At 39.7% G+C, this 21,924-nt stretch overlaps 1 protein-coding gene across 3 annotated transcripts in view; it reads left to right on the forward strand.

Moving 5' to 3' along the window:
- Positions 1-21,924, forward strand: part of oxr1a (oxidation resistance 1a) — a 112,308-nt gene that overhangs the window by 9,371 nt on the left and 81,013 nt on the right. For all 3 annotated transcript variants that reach the window (XM_025061562.1, XM_008323693.3, XM_025061561.1), the window contains exon 2: positions 702-800. In XM_025061562.1, coding sequence (XP_024917330.1) covers positions 784-800 — 17 coding nt within the window. In that variant the 5' untranslated portion in view covers positions 702-783. The remainder of the gene's footprint in view (positions 1-701; positions 801-21,924) is intronic.

Below are 21,924 nucleotides of genomic sequence, written 5' to 3' on the forward strand. Positions count from 1 at the left end.
CGGGCACTTTAATCACCCTGCTCTCCTTCTCTCTCCCTCCCTCTCACCCTCCCTCCTTCCCCCGGGCCCTACACTCATCTCATTACGGACAGGAGGGGGTGAAAAGTGAGGCCTGCATAGACCTTAGCATTAATTATTGAACCCTATCTTCTTTTACCCCGACTCCTCCTCCACGCTCTCTGATAACCTTTATATGAAAGAGCAGAGGCTAACTCCCAGCAATTATACACTTGGCAGCTACAGCACAGCCTTATGGGGAAATAAGCAGGTTGATGATTTTAACCACTCGTGATGTAAAGTATAATGTTATGGCTGTTTCTATGTCTACATCAGTCCAATGGTTCATTTAGCCAATATTTCCTCATATTCCTTCTATTGATTTTCAGCAGTAATTATTTCCATCCCAGTGTAATTGTGTGCCATCATTGTGTTGAGGTAAAACTAAATAACTATGAATCCACCTGCCGAGTGTCTCTTTGCTCCGTCTTTGTCGTGTTGACTGAGCTCTCTCCCGCTCGCTGCCTCCTGCCAGGCCAAGTCAATTTGCCTGGCTCAGTTGGAGGCCGTCTAATGGAGGTTGTTGAGGTCGATGTGGTCGAGGTATTCGGTCCACTGGAGGGCGAGTTGATTGTGATGCTGGAAATCTCACTCTTATCTGCCTCTGTGCCTTAACCCTGTTTTTTGTGTGTGTGTGTTTACAGGTGTTTGTGTGCACTTGTAGAGTGCTTGGAAATTCCACATCAAAACCCAGTGAGCAGAAGAGGGAAAAAAAGCACATCCAAGATGTTCAGCACCAAAAGGTCAGCACTTTTAATCTGTTCTTATCATAAAAATGAATGTTAGGAATCTCTATTGTTTTGACTGATTTTGGATGTGATAAGACAGTGAAGGGTAGTAGTTGGTCACAAGGAAGTAAACTTAGCTGCACAATGACAATGAAACATTTTTACACCGTCTGTGTAAACATACTGTACAGTAGGTTCAAGGCATGCACTGTATATGCAGACAACTGTAAACTGATATAAACACTGTAAAGACCTGACATAAATAATACATCAGAAGTGTTTCCATCAATTATCTAGGATGAAACACCTTGGATGTTAAAGCCAGTTTTTATTTGTCGTAGGCAGTGCCTAAAACTCAGTTGTCAGTCTTCTGGTGCCTGTGTGGACATTGTCTATTTTTAATGCAGCCTTTGATAGTATACACACTGCGTAAATCATTTAGCAGTTTGGTTTTTCCCCACATCAAGTTCTAGGATGTACATAGCACTATGCTGACTGTGTGTTTAGGGTGAATCCATTTGTTTCATGTTGTTTGGTTCCACTTTGCATTTTATTTCCAGCATCTCTATGTGCTGCACAAGTGACAGGGGAACAGTCCATTTGTTCTCCCCAGTTGAAGACACAAATGAGTTTTTTTCTCGGATAATTAATTCCTGAACTCTAATAGAACAGTGCACTTGGAATCAATAACGTGTATAATGTGAATTCACATTACCTTAAAACTTAATAGTGTTTTTACAGCCCTTGGCCATATAACCAATAGAATGGCCCGGTGTGGAAATGGCAGCTTGACTGATTTTCCCATCAGCCCATTTTATCAAGTGCATAATCAAAATTGTTATATCTGTGAGGTTCGTCTTACTCTAGTTATATTTCTATCAAATTTCCACCATTATAATGAGTTAATTTAGCTAAATTAAAATTGACACATTAATATATTTTACATAAGTATCTAATTAGATCTGAGTGGAGATTTTGGATGCACGTGATTGTTGTGCAGGCATAGCGGCATTAAAAGTTAAACATAACCCTGGGGGGGGGGAGATTGTCCATTTATTGGTTGATTTATAGCTTGAGGGGCTAAAGAGGTGCATTGGTAGAACCCCAGCCTTCTGGGTTCACTACCATCTAGTCTATAAATCCCAGGTTAGGTTCTTATAACCTTCAGATAATTCTGTCACAGTTGGCCACTGAGTGTAATGCTGACATGGTAGCAGTAAAACGCCAAGGTAGTGTCTTAGTAAACTTTTGTACTAATCTAAAGTTTAAATGTTGATGAAATTAAAGTTAGAAATGTATTCTTATTCAGTCTGTAATGGTGCGACCACACCAGCCCAGTATGGGCCAAATACTGTATATTGTTTGGAAAATGTGATTTTCATTGTTAGGAAGTGAAGTTAAGGTTGATGTAATGGCACCAAGTGCTGTCACCAAGCTGCATAGATCCACCTGTCTCCTTGCATTGTGAGATATCACAATAATGTCGGAGAGGAGATGATTAAACCGAGCCAAAGCTCCATCTTCAGGGAGCTGCGTCAGCACAGCGACGACACAGATAGGCTCAGATTGACTCTAATAGGCTGCTGTTCTGAAATTCAAAGCTCACTCCCGTTTTTGCTGAATATGAAACAAAAGCATTTTCCCTTTTCCTGAACTGCTGAATGTAACAAAGTGGGAGTGGAAAATCTGTGCATCTGTCAGAAATTACCGTGGCTTCGTCTGTGGCTTCTAAGTATTGGTTTTCCTCTGCGGTTCCCTGGAGTCGTCTCCAACGTCACTTTACTGCCTGAGCGTAATTAAGTCTTTCATTAAAATTTCATTAGTCAAACATCTGAACATCGCAGTTTACCTTTAGGTTTGAATAAAATGTGGGACGCAATATTACACAGAACATTGGCCACACTTTGGCCCTCAGACTTCCCTCAGCGCCATTTCCTGTGATTATATCCTCACTTTCACAGTGTTTGCTCAGTACCGAATATATTGCTGCCTATTATTATCATAATGCAACTGTGTGCTGTGGATCTGAGTCTTTTATTGGTTCTTACACAATCTCCTGCTGTACATTCTACTGCCTACTACAACACATAGGCGGATGAATCTGATCACCGGACAAAGTTGGTTGATGATAAAGAAGGTGGAGTGTAGAAATGCACAATGATGAAAACATATTTGGGCTTAAAAAAAAGTCTTGAGCTATTATCAGGCTTTTCTTTAGAATTTAAAGGCGAATTTCAGTTTCTAAGAACTGAAAATGCTAAGATATTATATTGTTATTGTACAGGCTAAAGGTTGTAGTTTTATGACATTAATTCTATCACCTCCACCTGCCACACGGTACATTTTTGTAATTGAAATAGCACCAACAGATTGATGTGACTCCATCAGGCTTGACTCATCTTCTTTCTTATCGCCTCATGCTTTTATCGAAACATCCATCCAGTCTGCTGTAGCTCTGGCACCGTTACACAACAGTCACAGTTTGAGATGTGGTGTCCAGCTGGAGTCTCTCTGCATAACATCCTGGTTGAGGAGGTCACAAAGAGTCATTCATTTGCCAGTCTTGGTTGTCATCTTTGTTTTAGGTCTGGATCTTCCCAGCTGTATTTAGAAACTGTCGGGGACAGAAACAGGAAATAACTGTCATGTTGACAAGAGCTTGGGTGGAGATGCTGTAGAGATGGTGTGAAGGTGTCACCACTACAACAATAATTGGTTTCAGGAGGCACAGTCCTGAATTTGCTGCAATCTGGAGTGGATTCATTTTGAGGAAATGGCTTCTCTAACTGAACGTCAAAGAGCAAATGCTCCTTGTTGTTGCCGTGCTGTAAATACAGAATGTGATGTTGCATCGCGCTGATACAGTAGGATTTGGGAGGGTCCTGTTGTAACTGTGGATGAGTCATCAGAGAGAGAGAGAGAGAGAGAGAGAGCAAACACAGAGAGTAAACACCTTTTATTCTCATGCGGTCCACATCGTATGTTAAGTTTGTCCTTCATACACGCCTTTGCTGTGTGCTGAGATCGATATTTCACATCCTCATCATGGCAGTTAAGCTGTTAATGACAAGTTGGTAATTACAGTCTTAACATAATATCAGACATGACATTGATCCAACCTTTTCTCCTGACCTTCATACATTGTAATTAGATATCTGACTTAAGCCGTGGGCCGATGATCAACATCAAGAGGCCTTTCACTCGATTACTTATGTATGTGAAGGGGAAGGAGCGGTGTCGGAGCAGTACAGTGCACGCTGGGATTGCGGTAACCCCCTGTTAAGACCTGCATGATCCATTCCCGAGGATCTGGCCGTTGTCCCAACTCAATAGACTCACTATCCTTGAACTGACCTTGGTGTAGGGTTCAAACAGAGCAGCAACCGCTGTCACACTGAGACTTGGTTTAGATACTGATGAACTATTTGCCTTAAAGAAACATGAAAACAGACCATAGTTAAAGCATTAGGCAAATGTACATAACTATCTGTCATAATAGAAGTACTAGATCCTGTATCCAGGATAATGCATTCAGGATTTTCTCCCAGAACATTGGTTTTACTTTCAAAAACAGAAAAATAACTGAACAAGAGAAGTCTGTGATTTTAGAAATGAAAACTTCCAAGAAGTCAAGATTATTCAGTAATGGGTTACGTCCTCTTGATAAAAGAATAAACATAAGACAGTGATGCTTAACATATACAGTAGCTTTTAAATGCTAATAATATACTATAATTTATATATTTTATTTACTTTTACCTGCACATATGTTTATGCAGATCCCCATGTGTTGATGTAACACCACAACAAGAGTTACCTGAATGATATTACTGTAGCAATAAAGCCATTATTGTAGCCCCCGGTGGCTAAGATGAAGATAACACCTTCTCAAAGAAGTTTATTAGTTTTATATCAGAGCATTGAAGAGCTTGAGTCAAAGTGAGGGCCAACACAGGTACACGTCTGTCACTAGACCGTGTCTATGCTTTTCATGCAAACAAAACTAGAGCTTGTTTTTAGTTCCTGTTTTTTACTTCCCGTTTCTGGCACTTTGTGCTGCACTTTGTGCTGTGTCCTAAAAGCCACCATTGAATTCTGTTGGCAATCCTGAATGTTAGTAACACTGCAGTCTCCAAGGTCATTTAAAGAATGGCTAAAAAAAAAAAGTATTTGCTGTGATTGAGGATAAATTGGGGAGAAGGGCAGAAGAGTGTGAACACACTGGGTTCTTGTCTGAGTCAGGCCACTTGCACCTTTGCTTTTTGTTTTATATGGGCAATATTTAGAAAAATGACAAAACGGATCTGAAGAAACTCTGGGTTTTTAAAGAGAGTTGATTGTCTTCAGGTTTGGGAAGTGGATTTAAAATGCAGAGAAGACGACGAGAAGAAAAAAAATCTTTTTGGTGGATCGATCAAAGACTAGAAGCTTCTCTCTTGTCTCTATTTAGTTCCTATTATTAAACCAGCCCACAAGCTCAGACAGACACTTGATTCCACAGCTATCATAATATTGTTTTGTATTTCTAAATTTCTCAGTTGACCCAACTTGCTCTCTTTGAGACAGATACAAATAAATGATCACTACAATAAAGAAACTGAAGACAGTGCCTGACCTGCACAATCCTCAATAGACACTTCACTGCCAGGTATTAGTAGTGTGAGCTGGAGCCTGCATTTCATCTTTAACAGCAGGGACAAGAAACAAGGTGGCCGCAGAGGAGAGAAGTAAAAATGTTTTCTTTTTTTACATTCGTTTTTTATGGAATTTAGTCCATGAGGAAACCAGTCAAGAAGTGATCTTTGATTGTTGTAAAAACGAGTTGATTTTAGCCAGTATAAAGTGTTTTATGTTGCTTATAAACAACACCTAACTTAGTCATAAAGCGTTCCAGTGGTGGTGACACACCCAATGTGGACACAAATGTACACTTCAGGCCTGCTAGAACAATGTGGATATAATCAGTCTTTTAGACTGACATCTCCAACTTAGTCTGCACCGCCGCTGCTTACTTTAAACAAATGCAGACGGCAGCAGCATTTTGATCAGGCCGCCCTATATGTGGAAGGGCCAGAACATAGAAAGTGACAGCATGAGTATTACAGCCTGAGGACTACTAAACTCTGCAGGAAAGTGATGAGGAGAAGGGCTTTCTGCTGACACAGGGAAGAGGCTGAAATCAAATGTCAAGGGCCACATTAATTCTGTTGTTCCTTTATGGGGGGAAAAAAACAAAGTAAGGCTGAGTAAATATAAAGACAAACATCTTGTAGGTCATGAGTCACGCATTTCCATATTCCCAGATAAAAATGTCATGTTTATATCCCGGGCTTTAAATCCCCTGATCACATTTGCATTGATTAATAATAATAAATGTCAGTCTCGTCTGAGCTACTGCTGGTTCCTGTGAGCGGTGAAAATGTTATTTAGTCCAACTTCTGCTCATTGATTGAGAACAGTTGATGTGACTGACTCAGCTACTTCATTGATTTTAGTGTCCTATTTAAAGAGGCTTGGTGATTTTGGCGTTGAGACGAGCAGTTGATAATCAGTGGCCACAGATGAAATCACAACTGCTGTCGTGCTCTCGCCACCAGCTGAGCACTTCGCAGCAGGATGTCGCTTGAAGTGACACAACTGTGCTAGGTTGTTGTTGTTGTTGTTGTGCAAGAACTGGCCATGGCTACAGCCGAGTGTTGTCTCACAGAGTGTACAGATGTATGTTTTTGTTTTTCCAACCCTGACCTTTTATCACTCTTCACAAATGCACCAAACATGTTTATGCTGTTTTAGCTTGTGGATTTCTGAGGAGGATTTAAAATGGATTATGAGAAGTATTTTCATTTGTGTACTGGCTGACACCGAATACCATCGTAGTTATTTCTTTAGGTACAGTTACAAGAAATATACAGTGATGCTGAATGATCTGTCTGAACATTTTGATAAAACATTTTTATGAAACGTCTTTTTTTCTCCACTGGGCACGTTTTGCTGTGTGCCCCAGTTGTTGCTGTAACCTTCTTGCGTTTGACAGCTGCACAACATCAACAGCCCACAAGCAAAACCCATGCATATTTACATGTGACTCATTCTTTAAGTTCATAACTTTTTACTATTATATTTAATTTATGTTGCACCAATATGCTGTAGTTTGAATGTATCTTTAAATGAAACGTATGTAATTAATTCATGGTAAAAAGTAAAACAGAAGGAACTCTAACACGTATGTTTATATCAACCCTCATTCAACAAAAACATGATATCTTAAATCAATGTCCAGAGGTTGAATGTCCTCCAGTAAAACAAGTGAAAGTGAGCCGTCCAGTCATGGCAACGATGTAATGAAACTTTGATGCAGCTTTATTTAGAACTATATTTTACAGGATTATATTCCAGTCTCTGTTTTCTACTTCAAAGATGTGCTTTCACCAACCTGGGGGGTTGAGGGCTCAGCTGCACCCACTCCCAGAATAGAAAAACCTCTCTCTTACATCACCAGTGAAGCCTTTAAGTGATCAGTTGTGGTAATCTGATGCCCTTTATTTTTTATGGATTCATAGCTGTTATTTCATAAAGTGAAATTTGCAGAGGTGGATGTGGCTCTGGTTAAGACCAGGTCAGTCCTTTTTTATCACCTAAGGTTGAGGGATGGAGGAGGAGAGTGTGCACACACTGACATGTTGGACAAATTCAAAACATTATTACAGTACATGCAGTGAAATTACAGATACACTGGTGGGTGGTAAAGGTGTTATTGGCTTCAGTGTGTGTGATATCTTTCAATCCGTCTAGGGCTGCATAGATTAAAACAAAAATGACCCTTACTGTTGTTTGTATGGTGATGACTAATCACTTGGTCATTTTGGTAAATAGTTCTCCTAATCTTTAGTCCCTTGATCTTTACTATTTGGTCTTCCCACCTCTCTCATTCTGATCCTCACTCTTTTCCCTTCCTGTCCATGCTCCTGCAGTCTAGATGGTTAGCAGTTTAGCAAGGTGCAGCAGCTGGTGCCCCAGGGGACCGCTGACCACGGGTGAATGCTGAAGAAGCCTTATATTAACGTTTGATTTCATTACCTACTCTGAAGCTGCAGCAGAGTCAATGTCATCCAGAGGGCAGACATGGCTCAAGCAGAACAAAACAACGTATGTACTAAAAACAACCAACATGGCGCAGGAGAACCATGTCTGCCAGGCTGAACAGTTTCCTTTTGCTATGTATTTTAAATTAGGATCTTTAAAAAGAGCTGCAGCAGCTGGAAACAGTCAGCATCTTTATCTGTGTCTGGACTTTAATTTACAACACTTACTGCAGATGTTTCAACTGTATATGAGATGAAAATATACTTTACTCTTGCATGGCTCTGAGCTCGTCCCTATCAGACAGTAAGATTTAAAGCTTAGTATTTATTTAAGTATTTATTCATCCATCCTTTTCAGAACGAGGGTTTATTCTAGGACATAAACTTGGGTAAAGACCATGAAAGGTTTTTAGTCCAAATGAAAGACAGTGTAAAGCATTTATTTTCCTCCAATTAAAATTGTCATGGAATTTTCTATGTTATGGACTAATGTCCATAACATAGAAAATTCCATGCCGAGACGTGTATTTGTTTATTTATTTATTTATTTATTTTTAGAATGAAGAAAATAGTTTGGTTTGTACAGAACAAAAAGTGGTAAAACTGTCACGTCGTCAGACAGGTGGTTTGTCAGCTTTGATTAAAAAGTGCTGTGTGTAATGGTTCCCTGCAGACCTGGATTTTACTGGTTTGTTTAATATATGAGGAGATGATATAGTGGCCTCAGAGGGCTTCTGAAAAATAAAAGCCAGCAGCTTTTGTTTGTTTGTGTCCCCATGCAGATGTTTGACTTTATATCAGGTGGTACAGAAATGCCATTAAATAAGCTGTTTTTCTAACAGTAAAAAAAAAAAGCAATTCCCTGAATTAGAAATGTGACCTTTGAAGCCTCAAACTTAATTTTAAAACAGAGTGAGTGAGTCGTCATCTTAAAGCCGACATGTTGCTCTCATGACATCTTTTATTGGCCTTTTAGCTAATTGCAATTGTCAACTGTGCAAGCTGCAGCAAGTATAAAAATGAGCGTCATAGGCGAAGCAGTCTTTTTAAGGGCCCTTCTGTTTCCCAACAGCCTTTCGGCACCAGTGTTAAAGTTTAGTTTGAGAGGCAGCTGAAGACTTGCCGAGAAATCACAGTATGCATTTCCATAGACGGTGAGAATATCAGGACAGAGAGGAAGAAGGTGCCACTTCTACTCACTCGACACAGGGTTCACAGGCGGGCTAAGGTAGCACTGACAACGACACGCCAACACTCATTAGCCTCCTATACAGAGCCGGCTGCTCGCTCCACTTGCTTCTCTACTTCTTCCTTTTTTTCCCCCTTGAAATCCTAAAGTGGTTCCAGTAAAGCGGGCTGGAAGGCAGCAGAGAAAGATGTTGAGCTCCAGTTTGGTGGGTTTAATTTTTCCTTCCAGTATCAAGAGAAGATACAGTATCATGGAGGGTCTAATGAATGGGCTTCTCCAACCGTCTTCTAGTATACTCCAGATACTGATAAATAATGACACGCCCACAGTGACACGAGTGTACTTCAGCTTCAGGTACCACTTGTTTTTAGTCCTTCACAATTTGTCCCTTGTTGAACATTTGTTCTTAGTCTTATTTTAGCCCAGTGTTTGGACACCTGTGTTCTGGCCTCGTTCCTTTACCACTATTATTCCATTTAGAAAGAACAACTACAAAAAAACTCCTGTACACATCATCTAAAGTCCTTAATAAACTCAATTATCTTCAGCATCCATCTGGCGTCAGTGGTGGATTAGTGTGTATGGAACGATTGTTTTATCCAGCCCAGGTGTGGCTCCCAGAAGATGAGAACAGCAGACTGTGATTCATATTTGTTATTCATCCCCTCATTTTCATCGCCCACACCTGATACCATTAACATATCAGCTCGGTGGTCCAGAAACCTCTCGTCCCTTAGTGCAGCCAGTCTAAAATCCTCCATTGTCGACCTCAGCCTTTATCATTGGGTCCTAATCATGTGGCATCTCTTCTGATGACAACATCCTCCTGTCAACTGTGCTTAGGAACAAACACCAAACCCTGGGAGATGAGCCTTTTCCATAGAAGCTTCCTCCCGGTGGGGTGTTTTTTATTTTTGTTGACAACTACACATGCTCTTTAAATACTTACTCAGTTACACAGTTGTCTAATCTTTATATAGTTATTTATTAGAAATAACAAATCAAACAGGAACGTAACGTCAGTCATGTCTCAGCCAACTGTTTCATGTATAAATGCAGAAATACCATTTGCTGAAATGTAAAAATTAATTAAGCCCTTATGTTATTTCGATGGTTAATTATTTATAGCCTGTGTGGTTTCTGTTGGTGGAGCAAAAACATCCATTTTTATAAGATAAAATAAATGAAAACATTGTCTACCAGCTGTGTAATATGAGTAGCAGTGATGTGTAATGCTGTGCCACTGCGATAACTAGCCCATTACAAGTACACATGAATGGTACTGAACCATATGTCTGAAAAAGAAACAAACCTTGCAGTGATCAACAGCTCTATATCTAGTGAGTCAGTCTCTAGTTGCTAAAGTTTGAACAGCCCTCATCTCCAAAATAGCCAGTGAGGCCATGATTCTCAGCAGCTTTGTTGAAGGAGATGGTTTTAAACTTTAATTGCATTTGTTGAGCTGCGTGTTTACAATTCCATCAAGTAAAACCGTCAGCGCCGGCCAGACTGTTTGGAATACGCTGAAGCTCAGATGGTTATGATTATTGATCATTTGACAAATAAAACCTACAAATATTTGAGAAGCGTGTTCGCTGGCAGAGCCGAGGCATGAGATAAATGCATGAGGAATCACTGAAAATACCATTTCATTTGTGTATCTGTATTTGCATTCATCCAGCTTTCTGCTATTTTTGAAATTCACCGATGCATGTCTATATTATTTCTGACAAATCTACCCAGTGGTACGAGCATCCTAAAATAAACTGCCCTTTTCCCTCCATCCACTTCTGCTGAATTCAAATCACATCTTCTCCTCGTGCCTGGACTCTGTAGCCTGAGGTTGGGCCTGTGACTCATCAGAAAGAAGAGTTAGATAATACGTTGCTGCCCAGAACACTATGAACTTGGAATACATGGGAGAAGGCACGACATGAAAGCAGGGAATTATGGTCAATTGGATTAATGGAGTAGTCTGTGGACATTAGGAATGTACAATGTGATCCCCATTCAGCTCCTTTAAACCAGGGTGATGATAAATAAAACACACGTCACAGAGTTGGCTTCCATTTTGCAGTTATAGGCACTTTAACATTGTTATGAAAATCAACATAAACCTACATTTGACCCTAGTTATCAATATGTAACTGTCAAGCAACAGAAATTTAGATTTTTCGACAAATGAAGGGAATGGAAGTCGATACAGAGCAGGAGTCGATGTTAATCACAGATTATGACTCGGTCCTTCTGAAACTGTTCGCTCCACTAGATTAATTAAGAGATTACTGTAGTTTTTATCAGGTTACATCAGGTTTTCATTCTGGGAACAGGTGACTTCTCCACGAGTACCATTAAAAGTGATTGATTTGATCCACATAATTTACTGCAATCAAGATTTAACCTTTGACCCTCGTTAGACTTTTATATTACATTATGCCAAGCACACTTTAAATCAGTATGAACCATACCTTAATAAATTATAATAATGCTGAAAATAATGTTAACCTTCACAGGTATTAGTTTTCCAGTGGAGTGCTGTTTGGTCAGCTGTGTAATCTAAATGTTGTCAGAACAGAGAGGTGTTGTATATGGTAATGTATGAGGAAAGTGTACTGCACTGAGCTGTGTTATTGCTCCTGCCTGACCCTTCTACACTGCTGCTCTGTCTATACTTGGCCTCCAGATATACTGTCTCTGCGTGAACTTGATCCACATCGGAGCAAGTGCTAACTCGTAAATCTAACACTAATCAAATTGAATTTACTCTCCTGAGCTGTGAGCGATGAGCGCTCTTCCATCTGATTGCGGCCTATGACGTGTTTACAATCCTGCGCTGCTGATTAAGAACTGGGAAGGTTGTTCTTCATCAGTCTCTGCTAAATTAACACGGAGGAAGTGTGTGATGGTTCCTGTTATCACCAGGGTTAACACTTTTGAGATGCGCCAGAGTCAGCAGCAGCTGCAGTATCACCTGTTAGCTTTAATGATGGAAACAGCACTCTGTGGGATCCCCCTGTTTATTGTAGAGTACCTTGATTAAAAATAAGCTTGTGTTCAATTGATGGTGGGTTGGAGCATTCACAGTTTATTTGTGTTAAAGACATTTCCGACTTTAGATCAGCCATTCTACCTCTGTCCACCAGATAAATCTTCTGTAGCGTGCAAGGATTCCACACTGTTGTTGGATTAGGGTTAGTCTCTGACTGTCTCTGAATAAACACACAAACTATTTGATATCTTCTCGTGCTGTATTCTCTTATAAAAAAAATAATAATAAAAAAAAGATGTCATCTATTCTCTGAGCCCTGACAGTGTGGTTCTGGGAAATGTATGAACCCTATTTAATGTACATGAAAGGATGGTCATGAAAGTCATGAATTAAATTGTCTGTGTGGTAGGATGGCTTTACAAATGATGGCTGATAGCCCTCAGAGGCACATCCAGCCAGTTGTCTGCATAAATGGAGTGGAACTCACCAACGTTGACATGTGACAGGTTAACAGCCAGTGAGATTCAGTGCCGTTTGGGCGTGAATGTTCAATTACAGTCAACCATGATACTTCTTTCTTTCCATTTAAACCCTGACAGACTCGCTGATGTAATGAGCTTCAGTCTTCACTGGGAAGAATAAATATGCAGACAAGTTGTTTCAGAAAAAACTGGAGGCAGCAATCAAAAGGAAGTATTGACAATGTCATGAAACAAACATGTTTGTTTTTCATGTAATGACTTGCAGTACAATTCAATTCCCTTAAATCACACAGGGAACTGCATTTTACAGTAATATTTCATTCACATTTTAAATTTGCATTTAAATATTATTACCTGGACTGCAAGTTTAAATTTGAGGTGACTGAAATAAGACTATGTTCGGTCCATTAGGGCCATGGTGAACAGAAGCTGCATGTTTCCTCCAATGAAGCATGAATCTATTCTATTAAAAACAATGGTATAATAGAAAAGTAAAAATATAGTGGGATAGAGATTTTCCATACATTTAAAATCCTTTACTTCATGTTTTATTTGCACTGCTATAATAAGTGGAGAGCTGTTGTCTGGTGTCTGATGGAGAATTTGCTCACTTTTTGTTCTCCGTCCAAAGACAGAGCCTGAATTTTTTTTTTTTTTTCCCATGATGAAATCATCTGTAGTTTCAGTTTTAGTTCATTGACCATAAACCCAACTTAAAGAAGATTGATCAGATTAGATTACATCACCAACGACAAAATAAAAGTGACTTTGACATGCATTACCTTAAACTGTGTGGCCTAAATAAACTAAGTGGCAGAAAATGTTGGATGATTGAATAGGTGGATGGAATGAAGAGCACCTTCAACTCAAACACAGTGACACACACACACTCGCTCACAGTCATTGTGTCACTAACAGTTGCTCTAATGAGGCCTGATAAACGACGTGTTCTCTGACCCCAGAGTCGGGTGGGCAACAGGCAGACGCTGAAGGCAGTGCAGTGAAACCAACAAGGCTTTTATGGCAGCTGCTGTTAAAGGAGCCATTGACCTTAAAGTTATGTTGATGTATTATATAACATCCATACAAAGACCGTCAGAGTTGTCTCCGGGAGTAATATCAACCCTGAGTATAATCGCACTGAAGATGGGCCACGGAATCTCAAGTATGTAGCTGAATAATAAGAAAAACGGTGAAATGTGTCACAACAGCATCACCTTGTGCCACAGAGGAGGTCATGCTGCTGGGGTCATGTGTTGTGTTGCCTTATGTTTCTGTAGGCAGTGACAATTGCACGACTTCCTTGACACATAAAGCCATAGTTGAGGATTTACCCACCAGCTTCAACCCTATCACACAGCCTTGTCCTCACTTTCTCTTTATTCAAAGATAATTCAAACAAATAATGTCGGATGTCATTCCTCAGCACTTCTTTAGTTTTATATTTATACAATGAATAAAATTTCTATTCGATTCATTGTTTCTTTTGGCTGAAATTCTCTTCTCTAAGACGTTTGTGAAAAGCCCTGAACTGAGGCGTCTCCAAATAGATCCTTGAGGAATCTTTCTTTTTTCTTAAAGAAAGTATTTTGTCGTGCTGTTTTGTATTATTAGGGCATTTTCTTTCTCTGTTTTCCTGCTTTTTAACTGACTATAAAAGTTTATCATCATGCACATTTTAGGTAGTGCTCGAATTAGACTGTTGTCAATCACACTGTAGCCTCATACACAGCTGTGATCTGAATGTAAAAATGCAATGTTACAAACGTTGAAACCTTGAACGTATTCTTTGTCTTCATCTTCATTAACAAAAAAATAAATAAATGAATAAAACCATTGACTTGGATCATTCAACGACCTTTTTTCAGTTTTTTACATGCAAGTGTGGAGTCCAGGATAATCAGACACACCTAAAAGAGGTGAAGTCCTGCATATACCAACCGCACAGTGAGGATATAGAGTAGAGCCTCTGCCAGTGTAATCCGATCTCTACAACCTATAAAACCCCATTAGATCACATAGCCTCAGCTGCCAGGACTGATAGCTGTGTCCTCCTTGGTGGAAACATGTGACCGAAGGCCGTGGTGTCACTGCACCGTGAGCTCCTCACCACCCATCTGAGGGTTACCCCGGGTTCAGTGTTTTTGTCTAAAGTTTTTAATTAGTCAGTATTGATGGTCACTTTTAAAATCTTTAAGTGCAGAGTCTGTAAAAACAGGCTTGAACTGAATTCATATGTGTCCATGACAAGGCTTTTTCTGGGCTTTTGTTCTGAGGTTTCACCAACTGAGTTGATAGCTGTTATCTGTTGTACAGGCACAGAGGCATTAATACAGTAGTTTACAAGTTAGCACAGAAATTGCAAAATGATAAAACAATAGGTTGGGCAGAAAATACAAAATATGCTCTTGGCTATTTAGTTTTAGGTAACTAACAGTGTAACAGTGTAATCTAATTCCAGCCCTGATTGTTTTGTTTATAGGCATTACGTCGTGTTGGAAATGTATTGATCAGGTCAGATGTATTTTCCCACCGCATGGCTGCCCCCATTAAAGATGCAACAAAAAGAACGGACTTTATGTGGCCGTGTTATCCTTTACATGTCTGACATTTGAAACCAACACACAGTCTGGTGAAGTCATCTCAGTTGCATAATGTCCACAGTCCAGCTCAAAAGCCCAGGGACACTGAAGCACAGTTATCATGAAAGGTCATTTACAGAATATGCTGCATCCATATTTATAATTCAGGAGAACAAGCCCTGGGAAGGATATATTTTCATTTAGTCAGTGTTGTCAGACACAAGTAATACAATCCAGCTAGGCAGTAGCTGGTCATTTAATAAAATGAATATGTTTATATGGAGAAAGAAAAGTAAACATTGTTTAAAATATATATAAATTTTTACTCGTTTCCCTATATGTGGCAAAAAACAATACCATATGGAGAAAATCTCATTGTCTTTTAAATCAATACTCTGGTGAAATTGTATCAGGTCTAAAACCCAGCAGGAAAGACGGCGAATGCAAAGTGTTTTTTTGTGTGTGTGTCTGTTTCAAATTGATTAGCTCTAAATTATTCAGTGATTTCTCCTGATAATGAAGAGTCATCTCATGGTGTACCTGCAAGAAACACCCCCCCACAGAGGTAGGTGTGTGTGTGTGTGTGTGTGTGTGTGTGTGTGTGTGTGTGCGGGTGTGTGTGTGTGTGTGTGTGTGGGTGTGTGTGGTGTGTGTGTGTGTGTGTGGTGTGTGTTCCTCTCAGCTCTGCACTAAGGTGTGAAAGAGAATCCTTGCTGAATGCATGGATGAAGGAACTGCCAGAATTTGCGACTACTGTACAGACATTTCTGCACTGTATGAAGCATGTGTTTCTGTATTTCTTATTATATTGTTAGTCACTATATTGTGATGTATTTTTGATTTCAGATATTTGAAGGTCGTTTTACCCAACGACTGCTCATTCCAGCCACACTCCCTTCTCAGTTGCCTTTTTATGTACCAACTTAGCTTATCAACTATTACTTCTATAACATTATATGTGATGTCAGTGTAACGGCTGTTCCACACTATGTCGGTCGACTCAGTTTTGTCAATACACAACTCATACAACATGATGCACATAAAAAACAGATACAGCTCCTAAAGCAGCCATCTGTTCTTTAGGTGACAAAATGGCCGCCTCACTTTTTGATCCTCTTTTTATGGTGAATCAATCTGTTGTGTACAGGGAAGTACACTGTACTGCTTCTGGTTTTCTACTTCTTTACCTACAAAGTACTTCTGTGCTGGTCTCTCACAGAGGAAGTCCTCACAATGCTTAGTACTATATGCTAGTATATCAGAGTATCATTATACAGTACAAACCTTTAAGGTCAGCCCCTGAGTACAGATGGAGCAGCTGGAGCTCCATCAGGAGAGGAAGACCTGATGTGGTCAATGGCTCTTTATTCTGCATCTTACAGAATCTTACTCACCCTGACAGTAACTGTGTTGTTTAGTCAGCAATAAAAACTGCTGAGCCATGTGACTCTAACGCGCACCACCGTCAGGCCAGCATGAAGAGAGGACTGTTGGTTTGTGGTGAAATAAACCTTTGTCACATCTGCTACAGGGATGATACCTGGTGTTAACTTTAGCTGTCCTTTAGGTCTTTGCTAAATATTCCAGCTGCTACTGGCTAAAATATTTACTGAATGTTTTAAATGGTGTTAAATCATTACCTTAAATGATTACCTATAAGTTTTCTCTTAGCTAATTTGTCTTTTATCTGCATTGTTATGTCTTATTTAAGTATTGGCTTTGTTCTTGGCTGTTGGTTTATGTAAATTTGTATTTTTTTATTTTGGCTTTAAAACCAAAACCTTTTTTCTGCTCTTTTAGTTTTCTCTGGAAAATGTTATTCTAGGTTTTATTGCATTGCAGTTTTCAGCTCGTCTTTATATTTATTAATATACTGCATTTCAAAAAAGATATTCCGCCCAGCGAACCTAGGTTAATGTCCCCATTTTTAATTTTTGTTATAAACCAACTAAATACTAATTGTTGGATCTGATTATGAAACCACTAATGAAACCTGACTGAGCTCTGTAGAGGCACGACACATTATTCCTAATGCATCTCAATATTAAAGACTCAATTATGTGCCTTTGTGTAAGTCTGCGTCAGCGACTCTTCATCTCCGTCATTCCGGTGGTGCTGTTGTGTTTCCATGACATTGACAGATGGATGTGAAGGTAAAGGAAATGTTACCTCTGCAGCTCTAGTTTCTGTCGTGTTAGTGTGTGCATTGCCTGTGTACGTCCGTCTCACCTTTCTGTAAACAGGAGTAAATTTAGTCGTTTTGTGTGTGGAAAAATAATTTTAAAAATAACCAAAACATGTCACATCAACAGAGGTAATGTAATGTAGAGTAAATAATTCAGTTAAAAATGTCACTTAAGTTAAGAGACAATGTTTGTGTTTAATAATAATAAGAGCTTTGTGCTGCAGCAGGTCATTGTGTTCATCTGTAACAGTTAAAGTTTAATCAACAGTAGAATAAATGTGGTTTAAAGTGGTCGGAGGGCAGCTGGGTTAGCCTTGACCTAACTAATGGTTAGGTTATAGTTAAACATACTACCAAGTTTAAATCATGTTTAAATCTCAAAGAATCTTAAAGAATTTAATAAACTTATGAAAAGCCCATTTCCACCCTGTATTGCAATAGAAAAATGAAATGTAAAATCAGCAACAACACTGTATACTGTATGTCAATTCATAGAGTTCACTGCTGTGTCAAAGGGAAGCTGTAAATCTGCTGTACCTCCTTGTACTGCAGTATCTGAGACTTCCCCATGCCTGTGCAGTCTTTTAGCAAAAGACCTTTTCTATCCACAGTAAACTGAATTCAATTTAGCTGCTTCAATATAGACACCAGGTCACTGTATAGAGCTGAGGATAATATGCCTCCTTTTCCATAACAAGCCGAACTGTCTATAGTGGAGGAAGCCCATTAGCCACTGAATGACTGTTCACCACTGTAGTGTTCTATATCAGGCAGCAGCTTATTGATTTTGATCACTGTAGGTCTTTGGCACAGAATCTGAGGGAACGCAACAGCAGGAACAGAGAGAGGTAAAAATGAAAGAGCATGTGTTTAAACCAAATGTTTTTTAATGATTTTGACAGATAGGGGGCAGTAGAAGTCAGTGAGTTGGATCAGTGTTTCTGTAGCAGTCTGCTCAGCATGATGTTTCAATGAGAAACGGTGAAGGGATTTGATTAAGTGGATTGTTATGGTCATTGTAGTTGTGGTTAAATCAGGGGGACACAGATTTGGGTCAGAATTGGCCTGAAGGGGGAGCTGTCACACTGGAGCAGCTCTGTTTGTCAGCTGCATCTTCTCCAATGCACAAAAAGGCTACTGTATGTAGCCTTCAGATAATCTTTCCTCCTGTTTTTCACGACACGGCTGTTTTTTAAACTCAGACAGACTATCATCAGTTAGTGATGCCTGCGGGTCACACATCTTATCTCACTGTCTTAATGCCTTCACAAATGTATTTCTGCAACAATTATACCGATTCATTGCAAAGGGAAGGACTTTTCTATAGTTGAGATATTCTGGATTATTTTCATGATGTTTAGTTTAAACTTTTTCTCCAGAAATGTTTTGTTGCACAAAACATTTGAACACATGACAGTATTTGTGGCAAAACAATCCACGTTTGTCCATTTCTATTGAAATAAAAAAAAAACTCACCCAATTTGACTGTGAGGTCTTTTAGAAGGTCTAAGTCACTAAGTCTTTTTTCATCACCTTGATCCTGGCGGTAATGTATGAAAAAAGACATACACACACAGTAATGACCAACCAAACACACACGCACACACACACACAGAGCTGGTGACTCATCAGCAGATGGCTGGTGTGACACATCTCTGCCACCAGGAGTCCTTATGCTTTTACCACCTGGAACAGATCGAGATGACACGCCCCTGGACCCTGTCCACCATGACACCCTGAGACGACCTGGTGTTATTCACATGTACACTTTACCTACGTAGACAGTTTTCCCTCCTACATCCATGGAGCTTGGCACGTCCTCTGATGTACACTTCTTTCCCCTGTGGCTCAAATTGGCTTCTGCAGATTTAAAGTCTTGTCTGCCTGTTCAGGTTATATCGGGTAAATAAATTAGCACGGTGTCCCACTCACCTAATGAGGACCAGGTCATGTGACAGTTCTTTCTCTATATGCTTGAGTTAAGCAGTTTGAGGGATCAGTTCCATTATCTTTGCAGCGCAAGAGTCAATGGACCCTTCCCTGGACCCTGCAGGGTACGTACCTACTCTTTTTACCCATTTCTGCCTTTAACACAAGAGGAATTTTCATCTTTAAAAATATGGTCGTTTTATGAAGGAATAAGAAGAGAGTGCACATTTGCTGCACTGCAAATGGAAGCAGAGAAATAATGAAGCCACTGATTTGTTGTATTGGTCTTTGATTGCATAAATCACAGAACCACTTTTTTTTCTTCTTTGTGATAAGAGCCTCTCCCAAAGTTTGGGATTCCATTTTTATTACACATTCCTCGTGGTAGAAATGTTCTGAAAGGACTCTTAGTATTTCTTGATAGTGGTTTGGTAACTACTCAGAATAATTTCTGTCTAAGAATAAATGAAAAAAACTGAAAGTAGTCAAAAGCCCTTGATTTGTTTCTGTGGATTCTCAAAGGAGACGTTTGATACGTTAAAACTGTTGATTTGTGTTTCAACTAATTCTCAGGATGAATAATCAGTACTGACTACAACATCTTAACAGAACAACCACTCGGGGTTTTCTTTTTTTTTCTTTTTCTTTTTTGCACCTAATCATGGAGTCTGACTGAGACGTGTCACTTTAACGAAGCAGCTTTCTGTCTTTGTTGTCAGGCAATCACACAGAGTCCATCAGGAACGTGTGTCTGGGCGATTGTTAATCTTCTCCCTGAACTCACGGTGGTCGTATTGTAATGAAGGCCTTTTATTACAGACCACACTGGTCAAAGAACTGACACAAATGATTTATATTATGATTTTCTTCCATTTGGAATGGGAACCTTTAATGGACATTATTGCCCTTCACTGAATAACAGCAAAGAGTAAACAGGCCTTCACTGCTTTTAGTTTGTGTGTTGTTCCTGAGGTCCTTGGTGAGAAGAAACGTTTGACTCAGTCAACCGTGGTTTTCAGAGCTGTAACCATCGTTACCTGCACTAGCTGGTCATCATTCTTCTCATTTATTATTTGAGGGAGAGATATCAAAGGGTTGGGTCGTGGGCCTGTAGTGGTTCACCCAGAACCCTGGTTTAGACAGTGACCTTAAAAGTTGCCCGGGACATGACTCGTCCAACCCTAGCACCGTATTTTTTTGTTGTAGTCCGAACCAACAGCCACAACCACAGTCTAAGAAAAGACCATTATTTACAGATGGGGTTCGAAAAACAATCTTCATCTTGTTGAGAACTCATCACCGTGTCAGAATGTGAGTTTAATGTTTAATGGGAAAGTTTGAAAGCCAGGGTGAACAAGGGAGTTCGTCTGTGTCCACAACCACTCAAGTAAATGACGAGTGACAATTTTGTGACGGTGGATAAATATTTAGCAGCTGTCATTTAGAGTTATTGAAGCTGACACTTTTGTCAATGCAGCCGTCCGTAAGTCCACAGGGGTCGCAACAATTCCATGACTCACCACAGTCACATAGTACACGCACATCAACACACACACACACCAACACACACGTCCACAGCGACCATCTGTTCCCAGAGGGATATTGATTGATGAGACTGGGCTTCACCTGAGGGGTAAAAGATGTTGCTGGTTCTTTATATGCATGTGGTCTATCATGTTGAGTACAGTGTCAGTGTGAGGGCACATGTAATAGATCAAGGTATTTCATGTTTCATTCCACAGAGAAAAAAAAATCTCAGTCTCTGCTCTGCACTTTGTGGTACTCATGTGAGTTTACAGTTACTACTGTAAAGGTGTACATGTTCAAACAGTCTGAGGTTGTTACCTTTGAAGCTCACGTCAGGCTGCAGGGCAACAACATGCAGCACATGTTCACTCAGCTCTTTAGGAATGACTTTCTAATGGGGACAAGAAAGAAAACAGACTCACGTCAACCTGTAGTTTGTTCAAATGATGATATTTGATGTTGTTTCTTGCATTTCATTTGCCTTTTTGTTTGCTTTTTAACTCGCGCTGTGTAATTTGACGTGACAATACAGGCTTTGTTTGTGTACAAATCTTGAAGTTGGACTCAATTTTACAAGCTTTTCATCCATGTTTTTCTCAGTCTACTTTAATTACCTTGAACGTCCTCTGCCTCTGTTTAAAACAATGTAGAAGAAAATCACCTTTAATATGTTTGTTGTCCTCACTATTTACTTAGTCATTTGTTGGGTAAACATAAATCAGGCTAACTTTAAGTTGAGTCTAACTCTCTGACATGGCTCTACGTGATCAGGTGATCACAGCATACTGACCTTTGGTCAGGGTGTGGTCACCACCTGCTTTAACAGCTCTATTCTAATTTCAGCTATTATTATTATTCTTAGTTTATTTATATCTTCTTAATGGACAGACACTGGTTTTCACAGTTAACAAAACAGATGTACAACACACTGTGAACAAGCTTATTAGCAACTCATCATCAAACAGTCTTTTCCTCAATTCCATCGATGAAGAAAGTCCACGACGGCAGACACTAAAACAAATGCTTCCAGTATGCTGGACTGTGTGTGAGTGTGAACCCAGCTGCACACTTGTTTGTTTAAGAAGTTTGCAGGAGATTTTTTTTTTACTGATGAATTAATGGTGGCAGAGCAGTGATGCAGAATATTCTCCTAGGGAAAAGGAGATAGAGGGAT

Source organism: Cynoglossus semilaevis, chromosome 13 (genome assembly GCF_000523025.1).
Source record: "Cynoglossus semilaevis isolate Cse_v1.0 chromosome 13, Cse_v1.0, whole genome shotgun sequence".
Lineage (NCBI taxonomy): Eukaryota > Metazoa > Chordata > Actinopteri > Pleuronectiformes > Cynoglossidae > Cynoglossus > Cynoglossus semilaevis.